This window comes from Nerophis ophidion, linkage group LG01 (assembly GCF_033978795.1).
Source record: "Nerophis ophidion isolate RoL-2023_Sa linkage group LG01, RoL_Noph_v1.0, whole genome shotgun sequence".
In the NCBI taxonomy this organism is placed as follows: Eukaryota; Metazoa; Chordata; class Actinopteri; order Syngnathiformes; family Syngnathidae; genus Nerophis; species Nerophis ophidion.
The window spans coordinates 9,779,184-9,795,729 of record NC_084611.1 but is presented as its reverse complement, the minus strand read 5'-3'; the positions used below and the strand labels follow the sequence as shown (position 1 = coordinate 9,795,729).

General features: G+C 43.1%; 1 protein-coding gene across 2 annotated transcripts in view; it reads right to left on the bottom strand.

Moving 5' to 3' along the window:
• Window positions 1-558: 558 nt before the first annotated feature.
• The window catches only part of grsf1 (G-rich RNA sequence binding factor 1), a 36,069-nt gene continuing 20,081 nt past the window's right edge, over window positions 559-16,546 (bottom strand). The window contains exons 9-11 of one of the 2 annotated variants that reach the window (XM_061895872.1): window positions 945-1,080; window positions 708-792; window positions 559-641 (exon numbers count right to left, since the gene is read on the bottom strand). In XM_061895872.1, coding sequence (XP_061751856.1) covers window positions 740-792; window positions 945-1,080 — 189 coding nt within the window. In that variant the 3' untranslated portion in view covers window positions 559-641; window positions 708-739. The remainder of the gene's footprint in view (window positions 642-707; window positions 793-944; window positions 1,081-16,546) is intronic. The other variant, XM_061895881.1, reaches the window with a different exon arrangement.

The window sequence follows — 16,546 nt, the reverse complement described above, 5'->3', positions numbered from 1 at the left end:
CCCTTTTGTGGGCCTACCGAGGATGTCGTGGTGGTTTGTGCAGCCCTTTGAGACACTAGTGATTTAGGTCTATATAAGTAAACATTGATTGATTGATTGAATATAACAAAATGATCAAGTATGACACATAGAATGGACCTGCATTCTGTGAATTAGTGAATTATATTTATATAGCGCTTTTCTCTAGTGACTCAAAGCGCTTTACATAGTGAAACCCAATATCTAAGTTACATTTTAAACCAGTGTGGGTGGCACTGGGAGCAGGTGGGTAAAGTGTCTTGCCCAAGGACACAACGGCAGTGACTAGGATGGCGGAAGCGGGAATCGAACCTGCAACCCTCAAGTTGCTAGCACGGCCGCTCTACCAACCGAGCTAAACTGCCCCGTTCAAATAAGAAAATCTTATTTCAGTAAGCCTTTAATAGAAATACGGTACAAGTTCTTTTTTTATTCTGGCAACTTAGCTGCCAGTTTTTCTACCGTCTTTCCATTTATACCGTTAACAACAACAACCATAGATTTTACAGTGTAAAAGTGCCAAAACAAAAAATAGACGGAAACATTCCAGTTGTTTTATTTGTAATGTTTGCTGTCATACATAAATATACCGGCGTCTCATGCTTGTGGCTTCAGGCACCCTGCTGAAAGAGAGAAAGAAATGTTTTCAATGGTAACAAAAAGGAAGCAAAGGAAAGAAAAGTTCTCACCTGGTTTACAAGCCGACGTTCTGGAATTTCTTTTAACTTCCATAGTCGGAATCGGAGTTCAGAAACAATTCGATGTATCGTTCACCTAAAGTGACACAAAAGGGATTCGGTTTGAAACGCCGTGGCTGTAAGCGACTCCCTTTTTCTGGAACTAGCAGCTTCTCTTGAAATGTTGGTGTGAAAGTCAGAGAGTGCAGTTGTTTAGGATGATGGTGCTATTCCTGCTGACCGCCTCACCTATGTTCATTCTGTCGTGGGACATGGCCGCCACCGCGTCCTCGTGGCAGTCGAAGTAAACGTCGGCCTCGCCGCTCGGCCGCCCGTTTGGACCGAGCTCGAGGCGGATCATGGACACCGACAGCGGGGAGAAGAACTGGCGGAGATGAAAACATTTTTGAAAATGAGTAATGACAACAATAAGAAAGCCATTTAAAAAAAAAAAAAAAAAAATTTGTTAATGCTGAAAAGCTAACGGTTGGCATGGAGAGGCGGATTTAAGTACGCTAGTTTTTTTTTTTTCTTTTTCCTACGCTTTGAGCCCTGCGGCTTATAAGAAAGTGCGGCTAATTTTATGGATTTTTCTTCGCCGACGGCCATAATGCGAAGAGTTTTCATGAAAGGTGTGTTATTGTTTGTGCTATGCCGCCATCTTTTCGACACTGCAGGTGCTGCGGGGTGAAGGTCTAGACCAGGGGTGGGCATTGCGTCGATCTCGGAGGGTGTGTCAGTCGATCTCAAGCCAGGCATTAAAAAATAGACATAAAAATGAGCAATCATCAATCATACCAAGACTTCACTTTCGTCAGTTGTTTGACATTCTCGGCACCCGAGGATCTTGTGAGATGACGCTGGCTGCTGCGAGCTCATATTTAAGAAAAAAATCACTTAACAGAGCGGACGCAGAGAAACACATTTTATTTCTAGAGACTCCGTACCTACTGTCAAAACTCTAAAGACCGACTGCACACTTCCTGTCTTCACCATAAAAGACCTGTTTCATCCTGCCTGTGCTAACAAAATAAGAGTCTCAGAAAGCTAGCAAGCTACGGAGTTTGATGCCAATGTATTTCTCCCCCGCCCTCAGCGACCGCTTTCTCACTTGCTTGCCCACCCGCACACTCACTGACGTCACTCACCTGCTGTCAACGCATTAAAAGGGCCACACACACATATACTACTCTCATAACAAAGTGTTTAAAAACGAGTATGCAAGTTGGACAAATGAGATGCCAAATCCAACCACTTTCATGTGGTATTGGACAGAAAGGAGGACTTTTTTTCTCCATTTGAAAATGTGGACGTTATCATCATTACTGTCTGATTCCAATCAATGCAAGTCATCAGAATCAGGTAATACACCAACTTATATTCTTGTCTTCATGAAAGAAAGGAATCTGTGTGTGTTAAACATGCTTGTATTATCATTAAACACCATTAACTTGTTAACAAAAATGTCTCTTTCATAAATAAATAAATATAAATGATATATATAAATGAGGTAGATCCCCTCGAGTTGGTCAATTGAAAAGTAGCTCGCCTGCAGAAAAAGTGTGGGCACCCCTGATCTATACAGTATCCCCTTCTGTTTAGTGCTTTGAACTAGGGCTGGCCGATAGGGCTTTTTATAAATATCTCTATTTTTAGGCCATGTCACGATACACAATATATATCTCCATGTTTTGCCTTAGCCTTGAATGAAAACTTGATACATATAATCACAGCAGTATGATGATTCTATGTGTCTACATTAAAACCTTCTTCATACTGCATTAATATATGCTATTTTTAAACTTTCATGCAGAGAGGCAAATAAAGTTAATTGACCCAAAGTGTATTTATTAAAAGTTATTAAGCACAAACATTCATGTCATTTTCAAAACAGAAAGTGCAAGATTGTCAGACATTTTAAAAAAAAGCCATGAGTGCACTTTTGTGCATGATGTCACTAAGATGACATATCAAAACAACACTAAATTTAAGTGCACTTTTTGTACAGAACGCCACTACAATAGTTTAAAAACAAATAAAGTGCACTTTTGTGGAAATAGTTGGTGAGCACCAAACGGAGATGTTGACATGCGGAGTTTCAAGCACTCTTCAATCTCGAGCGGGTGACTTTTCCAATGATGCGGGAAATAAAGTTAATTGACCAAAAGTGTATTTATTAAAGAGTTATTAAGCACAAACATTCATGTCATTTCCAAAACAGAAAGTGCAAGATTGTCAGACATTTTAAAAAAAAAAGCTATGAGTGCACTTTTGTGCATGACGTCACTAAGATGACATATCAAAACAACACTAAATTTAAGTGCACTTTTTGTACAGAACGCCACTACAATAGTTTAAAACAAATAAAGTGCACTTTTGTGCATGATGTCACTAAGATGACATATCAAAACGACACTAAATTTAAGTGAACTTTTTGTACAGAACGCCACTACAATAGTTTAAAAACAAATAAAGTGCACTTTTGTGGAAATAGTTGCTTCGGCATTTTGTTGGTGTGGCACCAAACGGAGATGTTGACATGCGGAGTTTCAAGCACTCTTCAATCTCGAGCGGGCGACTTTTCCAATGATGCGGGAAATAAAGTTAATTGACCAAAAGTGTATTTATTAAAGAGTTAAGCACAAACATTCATGTCATTTTCAAAACAGAAAGTGCAAGATTGTCAGACATTTTAAAAAAAAAGCTATGAGTGCACTTTTGTGCATGATGTCACTAAGATGACATATCAACACTAAATTTAAGTGCGCTTTTTGTACAGAACGCCACTACAATAGTTTGAAACAAATAAAGTGCACTTTTGTGGAAATAGTTGGTGTGGCACCAAACGGAGATGTTGACATGCGGAGTTTCAAGCACTCTTCATTCTCCAGCGGGTGACTTTTCGAATGTTGCTACATTTGCAGTGCTGCTACTTTTTGCCGCATAATTGTTCGACATCTTGCCGTTTGAAGCCAAACCACCGCCAGACAATGTACCCCCTGCTGTTTTTCTTGGGGAATAATTCCTCATTTGTTACCAGATTCGCACCTTCTTTCTCTCGTATTACCACTAGTTAGCATCACAGCTAACGTTACCGTGTCGCTACCTGTCTGCTGTGTAAGAAGGTGCGCTTGTTTTAAGTCTCTGTGAGAAGGAGAGAAAAGAAAGAGTGGAACACCTGTAGGGCAATGCCCGCAGCTAAAAGCAACTGCGTGAGAACGTATACTCCAATATCACGATATGGTCTTTTTCTATATTGCACAGAGACAAACCGGCGGTATATCGATATCACCGAGCCCTACTTTGAACCATAAGTACAAGTGTTCGGTCTTTTTTGGTGAATTTTAAAAAAAAATATGTGTAAAACCAGTTGTTCTGCCTAAGTTATTAAGATTACTCTATTTAGTGCAGCGTTTCTCAAAGTGTGGTGGGGAATAGAGACATGACAGGTGGGGCGCGAGGAACGGGAGGAAATTTCACTTTAATTTTTATTTTTTTATTATATTCTTAGATTTTTTTTTTTTTTTTACTATACTTTCATTTTTTACACACTGTAAATCACTGTGATTCTGTCTGTGAAATCCGCCATATAATTACCTATTTTTCTAGGTAGGAGCGAAAGTTTTGACAGACATAGCAACAGTAACCAATGGGGGCGGGGCTAAGCGGAACAATCTTTCACGCGGATAGGTCGCAGGCTAATGTGTGGACCACAATTACACAAAATGGATACATTTGTGACTCGCACCGTAGGTCAGGGGTGCCCACACTTTTTCTGCAGGCGAGCTACTTTTCAATTGACCAACTCGAGGGGATCTACCTCATTTATATATATCATTTATATTTATTTATTTATGAAAGAGACATTTTTGTAAACAAGTTAAATGTGTTTAATGATAATACAAGCATGTGTAACACATATAGATGTCTTTCTTTCACAAAGACAAGAATATAAGTTGGTGTATTACCTGATTCTGATGACTTGCATTGATTGGAATCAGACAGTAATGATGATAACGCCCACATTTTCAAATGGAGGAGAAAAAAAAGTTGTCCTTTCTGTACAATACCACATGAAAGTGGTTGGTTTTTGGCATCTAATTCATCCAGCTTCCATACACTTTACAAGAAAAACATTGGCGGCAAATTCCGTAGCTTGCTTGATTGACATTCACGGCACCCGAGGGTCTTGTGAGATGACGCTGGCTGCTGCCAGTTCATTATTATGAAAAAATGACAGAGAGGAAGGCGAGAAACACTTTTTATTTCAACAGACTTTTGCGCCGTCCCTTCCGTCAAAACTCTAAAGGCCGACTGCACATTTCCTATCTTCACAATAAAAGCCCTGCTTCATGCTGCCTGCGCTAACAAAATAAGAGTCTCGGAAAGCTGGCGATGTGCACGCCAGCTTTCTGAGGGATCGCTTGTGCACGCCAGTTTTCCGAGACTCTGTATTTAGTTAGCGCAGGCAGCATGAAGCAGGGCTTTTATTGTGAAGATAGGAAATGTGCAGTCGGCCTTTAGAGTTTTGACGGAAGGTACGGCGCCAGAGTCTGTTGAAATAAAAAGTGTTTCTTGCCTTCCTCTCGGTCATATTTTCATAATAATGATCTTGCAGCAGCCAGCGTCATCTCACAAGACCCTCCGGTACCGTGAATGTCATTTAAGTGACGTCTTGGTGAAGATTGATGATCGCTAATTTTTAGGTCTATTTTTTTTAAAAGCCTGGCTGGAGATCGACTGACACACCCCCCGCGGTCGACAGGTAGCTCGCGATCGACGTAATGGGCACCCCTGACATAGGTCGTCGAGCCAGAGTCAGCGCCTGCAGAGAAACAAAAATCTGACGGGCATAATCAACCAAAAAGCCGACCGAAAAGAAAACATGATGAAGGGTATCTTGCTCTTAGATTCACGGCAACAGTGATGGGAGCAGAGGGCAGACCCCTGTGTCTAAAACCGCTAGCATGAGACCCAACAAATTAAAGAGACATTTTGAGACCACACACCCCAACCTCCTCAATAAGCCACTTGATTTCTTTCAAAGAAAACTGGCAGAGTAGTTGTTTTATTTATTAATGAACTTGATGTTATTTTATCTTATTGAGTTTGAATGTATACGACTTGAACAATGGATGTCCGCTAACTTTTTGCAACTCAACGCCAAAAAAACGGAAATGCTGATTATCGGTCCTGCTAGACACCGAACTCTATTTAATAATACAACTCTAACATTTGACAACCAAACAATTAAACAAGGCGACACGGTAAAGAATCTGGGTATTATCTTCGACCCAACTCTCTCCTTTGAGGCACACATTAAAAGCGTTACTAAAACGGCCTTCTTTCATCTCCGTAATATCGCTAAAATTCGCTCCATTCTGTCCACTAAAGACGCTGAGATCATTATCCATGCGTTTGTTACGTCTCGCCTCGACTACTGTAACGTATTATTTTCGGGTCTCCCCATGTCTAGCATTAAAAGATTACAGTTGGTACAAAATGCGGCTGCTAGACTTTTGACAAGAACAAGAAAGTTTGATCACATTACGCCTGTACTGGCTCACCTGCACTGGCTTCCTGTGCACTTAAGATGTGACTTTAAGGTTTTACTACTTACGTATAAAATACTACACGGTCTAGCTCCATCTTATCTTGCCGATTGTATTGTACCATATGTCCCGGCAAGAAATCTGCGTTCAAAGGACTCCGGCTTATTAGTGATTCCCAAAGCCCAAAAAAAGTCTGCGGGCTATAGAGCATTTTCCGTTCGTGCTCCAGTACTCTGGAATGCCCTCCCGGTAACAGTTCGCGATGCCACCTCAGTAGAAGCATTTAAGTCTCACCTTAAAACTCATTTGTATACTCTAGCCTTTAAATAGACTCCCTTTTTAGACCAGTTGATCTGCCGTTTCTTTTCTTTTTCTTCTATGTCCCACTCTCCCGTGTGGAGGGGGTCCGGTCCGATCCGGTGGCCATGTACTGCTCGCCTGTGTATCGGCTGGGGACATCTCTGCGCTGCTGGTCCGCCTACGCTTGGGATGGTTTCCTGCTGGCTCCGCTGTGAACGGGACTCTCGCTGCTGTGTCTTGGATCCTCTTTGGACTGGACTCTCGCGACTGTGTTGGATCCATTGTGGATTGAACTTTCACAGTATCATGTTAGACCCGCTCGACATCCATTGCTTTCCTCCTCTCCAAGGTTCTCATAGTCATCATTGTCACCGACGTCCCACTGGGTGTGAGTTTTCCTTGCCCTTATGTGGGCCTACCGAGGATGTCGTGGTGGTTTGTGCAGCCCTTTGAGACACTAGTGATTTAGGGCTCTATAAGCAAACATTGATTGATTGATTGAATGTGACCTGATGTTCAATAAATTGGAAAATGTTAAGCTTGGCATTAGCGTTGTGTTGGGGCGATGGGGCTTGAAAACTCCCCCTTGTCCAAAGTGGGGGATGACACAAAACGTTTGAGAACCACGGATTTAGTGTGTGTTTATTGCGAAGTCATTTCAATCGGTTCTGCTAAGCTAGCTGTACCTATAAGAAACGCGTAGGTAGGTCACGTGTTTAGACTCCGGAAGCATTTCAAACTAGTGCGCACAACTCCACTTCCCTCCTCGTGTTTCTCAGCAAACAACTATTACATCTTTTGCTGTTCGTGGCATCGTTGGTATGTAACTATCTTTAATGTTTATAAGTACACGATGAATCATATTTAGCTGTGAAATGTGTGTTTTTGGGGGTTTTTTTGGAAGAAAATGCTTTGTTGACACATTCTTGAACATAACTTAACACATTTCCAGAGAAAATTCTTGAGGAAAAGATAAAAGATTGAGCGTGCCAGCTTTTGTATGCTCCCAAAAACGTTATATAAATCAAACTAAGTTACAGAGGTGGGTAGTAACGCGCTACATTTACTCCTTTACATCTACTTGAGTAACTTTTGGGATAAATTGTACTTCTAAGAGTAGTTTTTATGCAACATACTTTTACTTGAGTATATTTATAGAGAAGAAACGCTACTTTTACTCCGCTCCATTTATCTGCAATCGGCTCGCTACTCGCTACTTTTTTTAATCGATCTGTTAATGTTTGTTTTGTTTGTTTTGATTTTGTCAGACACGCATTCAAAGTAGGATACGCATGCCTGCGTTTCACCAATCAAATGCAGTCACTGGTGACGTTGGACCAATCAAACAAAACCAGGCGGTCACGTGACCGTCACACGTGGAATCCGACCTAAAAAAGTTGAAAACCGTATTGGGGTGTTACCATTTAGTGGTCAATTGTGCGGAATATGTACTGTACTGTGCAATCTACTAATACAAGTTTCAATCAATCAAAAGTGTAAAGGAAAAAAGACACTTTTTATTTCAACCGTACTTCCCGTCAAAAGCCTAAAGACTGATCGCACAGTTCCTGTCTTCACAATAAAAGCGCCGCTCCATCGCGCCTGCGCTAACAAAATAAGAGTCTCCGAAAGCCAGCGCAAACAAGCTAGCAAGCTACCGAGTTTGCCGCCAATGTATTTCTTGTAAAGTGTATAAAAACGAATATGGAAGCTGGACAAATAAGATGCCAAAAACCAACGACTTTCATGTGGTATTAGACAGGAAGGAGGAACTTTTTTTCTCCATTTGAAAACCGGGACTTTATCAGCACTATACTGTCTGACTCCAATCAATGCAAGTCATCAGAATCAGGTAATACACCAACTTATATTTTTGTCTTCATTAAAGATAGGAATCTATATGTTAAACATGCATGTATATTCATTAAAACACCTTTAACATGTGAACAAAAACGGCAAAATAAATAAATATACATTATATACTGTATATATAAAGGTATGTATATATATATATATATATATATATATATATATATGATATGTGTGTATGTATATATGAGGTAGATCACCTCGACTTGGTCATTTACTAAGTAATTGATTAACGTTAAAAAACTTATTAGGGTGTTACCATTTAGTGGTCAATTGTACAGAATATGTACTGTACTGTGCAATCTACTAATACAAGTTTCAATCAATCAATCAATGCCTACTGAGCCTATGGTGCTGTTAAGTTATTGTGGCTCAATTTGCCTTAATTTTTTTTTATTTTAATGTATTATTATTTAATATATAATATTGTTTTAGTTGCTTAAGAGATATTCCTAGCTCTGAATTTGCTCGTTGCTATTTTTATGTTTTTGTGCATTATTTGTTGCCGTAATCATTAAACAAACAGGTTACTCATCAGTTACTCAGTACTTGAGTAGTTTTTTCACAACATACTTTTTACTTTTACTCAAGTAAATATTTGGGTGACTACTTCTTACTTTTACTTGAGTAATACATCTCTAAAGTAACAGTACTCTTACTTGAGTACAATTTCTGGCTACTCTACCCACCTCTGGTAAGTTACAATCTGATGGTTCAAGAATTGGGTTTAAAAGGATCCGGGAGGAACTCAAAGTAAAGCCGCTGCTCCTCCACATGGAGAGGAGCCAGATGAGGTGGTTCGGGCATCTGGTCAGGATGCCACCCGAACGCCTCCCTAGGGAGGTGTTTAGGGCACGTCCAACCGGTAGGAGGCCACGGGGAAGACCCAGGACACGTTGGGAAGACTATGTCTCCCGGCTGGCCTGGGAACGCCTCGGGATCCCCCGGGAAGAGCTGGACGAAGTGGCTGGGGAGAGGGAAGTCTGGGCTTCCCTGCTTAGGCTGTTGCCCCCGCGACCCGACCTCGGATAAGCGGAAGATGATGGATGGATGTGTAAAAAGTAACTTTAAATCAACTGAGCTCTTCCAACTTTATAAAAAAATACTGCAGTCAACTCGAACGATAACAAAAGTTATAGGATCTGCTGTAGCAACCATGTTTGGGTAAAAACCCATTTAGTGCTGGATTTTCAGCTGGTCTAAAACAGAGTCCTGGAGTGTTTATGCTCCTGTCAAAGCAAGTCTAATTTCCGAGAACAAGTAAACAAGACTACACAGTATGTTAAAGGAGCCGCACAGTTCTTGCAGTAACTCAAGTCCGAAATGTGCGTGTTTAACGATGTTAGACCAGCTCTGATTTCGTCACTCGTCTAACTTTCATTTGTTGTCATCTGCCTCCATCTAGTGGACGTTTGTTGTACTGTTGCTTAAGACAATTTACCGGTAAACAGCAGAACGCTCGTCACTGGTGTTTGATAATTATAACAACACGTACAGTAGTGAGTGACAAAGTTAAACTTAGATTTAATTCAAATGGAATACTTGATAATCTGTGGTCTGTGATAGGACATTATTAAGTTCATTTTATTCAGGCATTTGGCTCGGTTGGTAGAGTGGCCGTGCCAGCAACTTGAGGGTTGCAGGTTCGATTCCCGCTTCCGTCATCCTAGACACTGCCGTTGTGTCCTTGGGCAAGACACTTTACCCACCTGCTCCCGGTGCCACCCACACTGGTTTGAATGTAACTTAAATATTGGGTTTCACTATGTAAAGCGCTTTGAGTCACTAGAGAAAAAGCGCTATATAAATATAATTCAATTCAATTCAACATGTACAATGTTTGTGTCCTACAGTTGCACCCTTTCAATTGTCAATAAACCTGGCCTCCGTCAGTCAACCTGGTGTTGAACTTACCGCCTTCGTGTACAGGTGTGCTTAAGGAAGGCAGGATACCGGTGTTTATACCGTATTTTTCGGACTATAATTCGCAGTATTTTTATAGTCACACATAAGTCCGGACTTATGTGTGATATTATTAACACATTGCCGTAAAAAATATCAAATAATATTATTTAGCTCATTCGCGGAAGAGACGAAGAAAATGTCAGCAATCGTCACACACACGTCAACCAATAAGAATTCAGCAGGGGAGGGTCAAGGCAGAAATGCATTGTGGGTAATGGAATGCTACTGCCGTAGCTATTTTAAATGGATCATATCAACGTTGGCGGTGACTTATAAAAACTGAGAAGGGCGGAACAAAAATGGCACCGGAAAGGAAATCATGTACTGCAGGTTACAAGCTGGACGTAGTGAAATATGCAGCAGAAAACGACAAGAGGAAGGGTGAAGTGAAGTGAATTATATTTATATAGCGCTTTTTCTCTAGTGACTCAAAGCGCTTTACATAGTGAAACCCAATATCTAATTTTTACATTCAAACCAGTGTGGGTGGCACCGAGAGCAGGGGGGTCAAGTGTCTTGCCCAAGGACACAACGTCAGTGACTAGGAGGACGGAAGCGGGGATCGAACCTGCAACCCTCAAGTTGCTGGCACGGCCGCTCTACCAACCGAGCTATACCTTTGGAGTTGGCAGAGTTGTTTAGAAGAGACATCAAGGAAGAATATTTCATGGGATTTATCGATTAGGAGTGACAGATTGTTTGGTAAACATATAGCATGTTCGATATCAGGGGTTGGGAACATTTTTGGGTGAGAGAGCCATGAAAGCCAAATATTTCCAAAAATGTATTTCCGTGAGAGCCATATCATATTTTTTAACACTGAATACAACTAAATGTCAGCAGCCAGCAATGCCGGCAGTAAGTCGAACACGTTTCCAGTGAGGGTTGGACTCCGCCAAGGCTGTCCTTTGTCACCGATTCTGTTCATAACTTTTATGGACAGAAGTTCTAGGCGCAGTCAAGGCATTGAGGGGTTCCGGTTTGGTGACCGCAGGATTAGGTCTTTGCTTTTTGCAGATGATGTGGTTTTGATGGCTTCATCTGACCGGGATCTTCAGCTCTCACTGGATCGGTTCGCAGCCGAGTGTGAAGCGACCGGAATGAGAATCAGCACCTCCAAGTCCGAGTCCATGGTTCTCGCCCGGAAAAGGCTGGAGTGCCATCTCCGGGTTGGGGAGGAGACCCTGCCCCAAGTGGAGGAGTTCAAGTACCTAGGAGTCTTGTTCACGAGTGAGGGAAGAGTGGATCGTGAGATCGACAGGCGGATCGGTGCGGCGTCTTCAGTAATGCGGACGTTGTATCGATCCGTTGTGGTGAAGAAGGAGCTGAGCCGGAAGGCAAAGCTCTCAATTTACCGGTCGATCTACGTTCCCATCCTCACCTATGGTCATGAGCTTTGGGTCATGACCGAAAGGATAAGATCACGGGTACAAGCGACCGAAATGAGTTTGGGTCTCTCCCTTAGAGATAGGGTGAGAAGCTCTGCCATCCGGGAGGAACTCAAAGTAAAGCCGCTGCTCCTCCACATCGAGAGGAGCCAGATGAGGTGGTTCGGGCATCTGGTCAGGATGCCACCCGAACGCCTCCCTAGGGAGGTGTTTAGGGCACGTCCAGCTGGTAGGAGGCCACGAGGAAGACCCAGGACACGTTGGGAAGACTATGTCTCCCAGCTGGCCTGGGAACGCCTCGGGATCCCCCGGGAAGAGCTAGACGAAGTGACTGGGGGGAGGGAAGTCTCGATTTCCCTGCTTAGGCTGCTGCCCCCGCGACCCGACCTCGGATAAGCGGAAGATGATGGATGGATGGATGGACAACTAAATGTGTGCATTTTTAAGACCAACATTTTTAGAGTACCGTATTTTTCGGAGCATAAGTCGCTCCGGAGTATAAATTGCACCTGCCGAAAATGCACAATAAAGAAGAAAAAAATATATATAAGTCGCATTTTTTGGGGACATTTATTTGATAAAACCCAACACCAAGAATAGACATTTGAAAGGCAATTTAAAATAAATAAAGAATAGTGAGCAACAGGCTGAATAATTATATATAATTATATGAGGCATAAATAAGCAACTGAGAAGGTGCCTGGTATGTTAACCTAACATATTATGGTAAGAGTCATTCAAATAACTATAACATATAGAACATGCTATACCTTTACCAATCTGTCACTCCTAATCGATAAATCCCATGAAATCTTCCTCCTCGGTGTCGCTTCTGAACAACTCTGCCAACTCCAAAAGTAGTCAATGCGCCGTTTCCTCATCTGTCTAGTCTCTTACGTGAATGAGCTAAATATTTGATATTTTACGGTGTTAATAATTTCACACATAAATCGCTCCTGAATATAAGTCGCACCCCGAGCCAAACTATGAAAAAAACTGTGACTTATAGTCCGAAATATTCTTTTTAATAACATTATTAAAGCTAACCAATAATAAATATATAACACTTCTTACCAATAATGCAACTTCTTGAACAGGTGCGAAAGAAAATAGATGGTTGGATTAAAATGCATGAGAATGTTTTATCATTTGAACGTTATTTTTGACACTGTGATTACCAGGGGAATTATATTCATTACTTATCGTGTTAAGCAATGTCAGCTAAGATTAATCTGAGAGCCGGATCTGGCTCTAGAGCCATAGGTTCCCTACCCATGTTCTATATTAGCTTTCACTGTTATGCTGATGACACCCAACTCTACATGCCCCTAAAGCTGACCAACACGCCGGATTGTAGTCAGCTGGAGGCGTGTCTTAATGAAATTAAACAATGGATGTCCGCTAACTTTTTGCAACTTAATGCCAAAAAAACGGAAATGCTGATTATCGGTCCTGCTAGACACCGACCTCTATTTAATAATACAACTTTAACATTTGACAACCAAATAATAAAACAAGGTGACTCTGTAAAAAATCTGGGTATTATCTTCGACCCAACTCTCTCCTTTGAGTCACACATTAAAAGCGTTACTAAAACGGCCTTCTTTCATCTCCGTAATATCGCTAAAATTCGCTCCATTTTGTCCACTAAAGACGCTGAGATCATTATCCATGCGTTTGTTACGTCTCGTCTCGATTACTGTAACGTATTATTTTCGGGTCTCCCCATGTCTAGCATTAAAAGATTACAGTTGGTACAAAATGCGGCTGCTAGACTTTTGACAAGAACAAGAAAGTTTGATCACATTACGCCTGTACTGGCTCACCTGCACTGGCTTCCTGTGCACTTAAGATATTTCCTCCGCCGTGTGGCGGGTCTCTCCCTTAGAGATAGGGTGAGAAGCTCTGCCATCCGGGTGGAACTCAACGTAAAGCCGCTGCTCCTCCACATCGAGAGGAGCCAGATGAGGTGGTTCAGGCATCTGGTCAGGATGCCACCCGAACGCCTCCCTAGGGAGGTGTTTAGGGCACGTCCAGCTGGTAGGAGGCCATGGGGAAGACCCAGGACACGTTGGGAAGACTATGTCTCCCGGCTGGCCTGGGAACGCCTCGGGATCCCTCGGGAAGAGCTAGACGAAGTGGCTGGGGAGAGGGAAGTCTGGGCTTCCCTGCTTAGGCTGCTGCCCCCGCGACCCGACCTCGGATAAGCGGAAGATGATGGATGGATGGATGGATGTATATATATATTATATATATTATATATATATTATTATTATATATTATATTGTATATGCACCTTAGGAGGAGCTCCAATTTCGTTGTTCTTTGAACCTGTTCATTGCAATAATGACAATAAAACTCGATTCTATTCTATTCATTTTCGGCCGCTGCGACTTATACCCCGGAGTGATTTATTATCCCAAAAATACGGTAAGTTAATTTTGGAATTCAACAGTGAGGTGCACTTCCTGCTTAAAGGGGAACATTATCACCAGACCTATGTAAGCGTCAATATATACCTTGATGGTGCAGAAAAAAGACCATCTATTTTTTAAACCGATTTCCAAACTCTAAATGGGTGAATTTTGGCGAATTAAACGCCTTTCTGTTTATCGCGCTGGAAGCGATGACGTCAGAATGTGACGTCATCGCCGTGGTAACACACCCGCCCTTTTCATTTTCAACACATTACAAACACCGGGTCTCAGCTCTGTTATTTTCGTTTTTTCGACTATTTTTTGGAACCTTGGAGACATCATGCCTCGGCGGTGTGTTGTCGGAGGGTGTAACAACACTAACAGGGAGGGATTCAAGTTGCACCACTGGCAAGAAATTTTTGGAACCTTGGAGACATCATGCCTCGTCGGTGTGTTGTCGGAGGGTGTAACAACACTAACAGGGAGGGATTCAAGTTGCACCACTGGCCCGAAGATGCCAAAGTGTCTGCCGCCAGACCCCCATTGAATGTGCCAGAGTGTCTCCACATTTGACCGGCGATGCTAAGGCAGACATGGCACAGAGATGTATGGATAACCTGCAGATGCATTTGCAACGATAGTCAACGAAATCACAAAGGTGAGTTTTGTTGATGTTGACTGCCAGCTAATCGATGCTAACATGCTATTTACTAGCAGTGCTACCCCCACTAGGGAAGTCTGACCACAATCTTGTTCATTTGCGGCCAAAATACACCCCCATGGTCCAAAGACAGCCTGTTAACACTTGCTATGCTAATCGATGCTAACATGCTATTTACTAGCAGTGCTACCCCCACTAGGGAAGTCTGACCACAATCTTGTTCATTTGCGGCCAAAATACACCCCCATGGTCCAAAGACAGCCTGTTAACATTTGCTATGTGAGGAAGTGGTCCCCTGAATTGGAAGATGCCCTCAGAGATTGCTACAACACCACAGACTGGGACGTGCTGCTTCCACAGGGTGAGGACATTGATGGGCTGACTCACTGTCTCACAGATTACCTCAACTTCTGCGTGGACGTGATCTGCCCTGCTAAGACTGTTCGGTGCTACCCTAATAACAAACCCTGGGTAACACAAGAAGTTAAAGCTGTCCTCAACAAGAAGAAAGCTGCCTTCAGGAGTGGAGACAGGGAGGCAATGAGAGCAGCACAGCGTGAGGTGAAACGACGTGTGAGGGAGGCTAAGGACAGCTACAGGAAGAAGCTGGAGCAGAACAACATGAGGGAGGTCTGGGAAGGTGTGAAAACCATCACAGGCCACAAGACAAAGACCAGAGCTGTTGTGGGGACAATAGAGAGGGCCAATGAGATGAATAACTTCTTTAACCGGTTTAACCAGCCCGTGTCCTCTCTGGCCCCCACTTCCCATCACAGCCAACCCCTCTTCTGCTCCCCTCAATGCACCTCCCCCCCAGCCATGGCAGCACCCCCCTCCACCACCTCTAAGCAGACATTAGTCATCTCTGCGGACCAGGTCAGAGGTCAACTGAGGAAGCTACAGCCTAAGAAAGCAGCAGGCCCAGACAAGCTGTGCCCCCGACTCCTGAAGACCTGTGCTGCAGAACTGGGTGAACCACTTCAAAGGATCTTCAACCTCAGCCTGCAGCTGGGAAGAGTGCCCACCCTCTGGAAGACGTCATGCATCGTTCGAGTTCCCAAAAAGAACTGCCCCAGTGAGCTGAACGACTACAGACCAGTGGCGCTCACCTCTCATCTAATGAAGACATTGGAGCGGCTATTTTTCAGCCTCCTCAGACCACAGGTGCAACATGCGTTGGTGTGGAGGATGCTATCCTTTACCTGCTGCATCGAGCCCACTCACAGCTGGATAAGGGAAATGGCACTGTGAGGATCCTGTTCCTGGACTTCTCGAGTGCCTTTAATACCATCCAGCCCCGCCTCCTTCAGGACAAGCTCTACAAAATGCAAGTGGACCCCTGCCTGGTTGCCTGGATTTCGAACTACCTCCCCGACAGGCCACAGTACGTCAGACTGAAGGACATCACGTCTGACACTGTGATCAGCAGCACCGGAGCACCGCAGGGAACGGTGCTGGCCCCTCTTCTCTTCACCCTGTACACCGCTGACTTCTGCTACAACTCAGAGCTATGTCACATCCAGAAGTACGCAGATGACACAGCCATCGTCGGAGTTTCGGAACCTGGTGAGTGACTTTGTTGTCTGGTGCCACACGAACCTCTTGCAGCTCAATCCGTCAAAGACCAAGGAGCTGGTCATTGACTTTGGGAGGTCGAGTCCACGGTCACAACCTATTGTGATCGAAGGAGTTGAGGTAC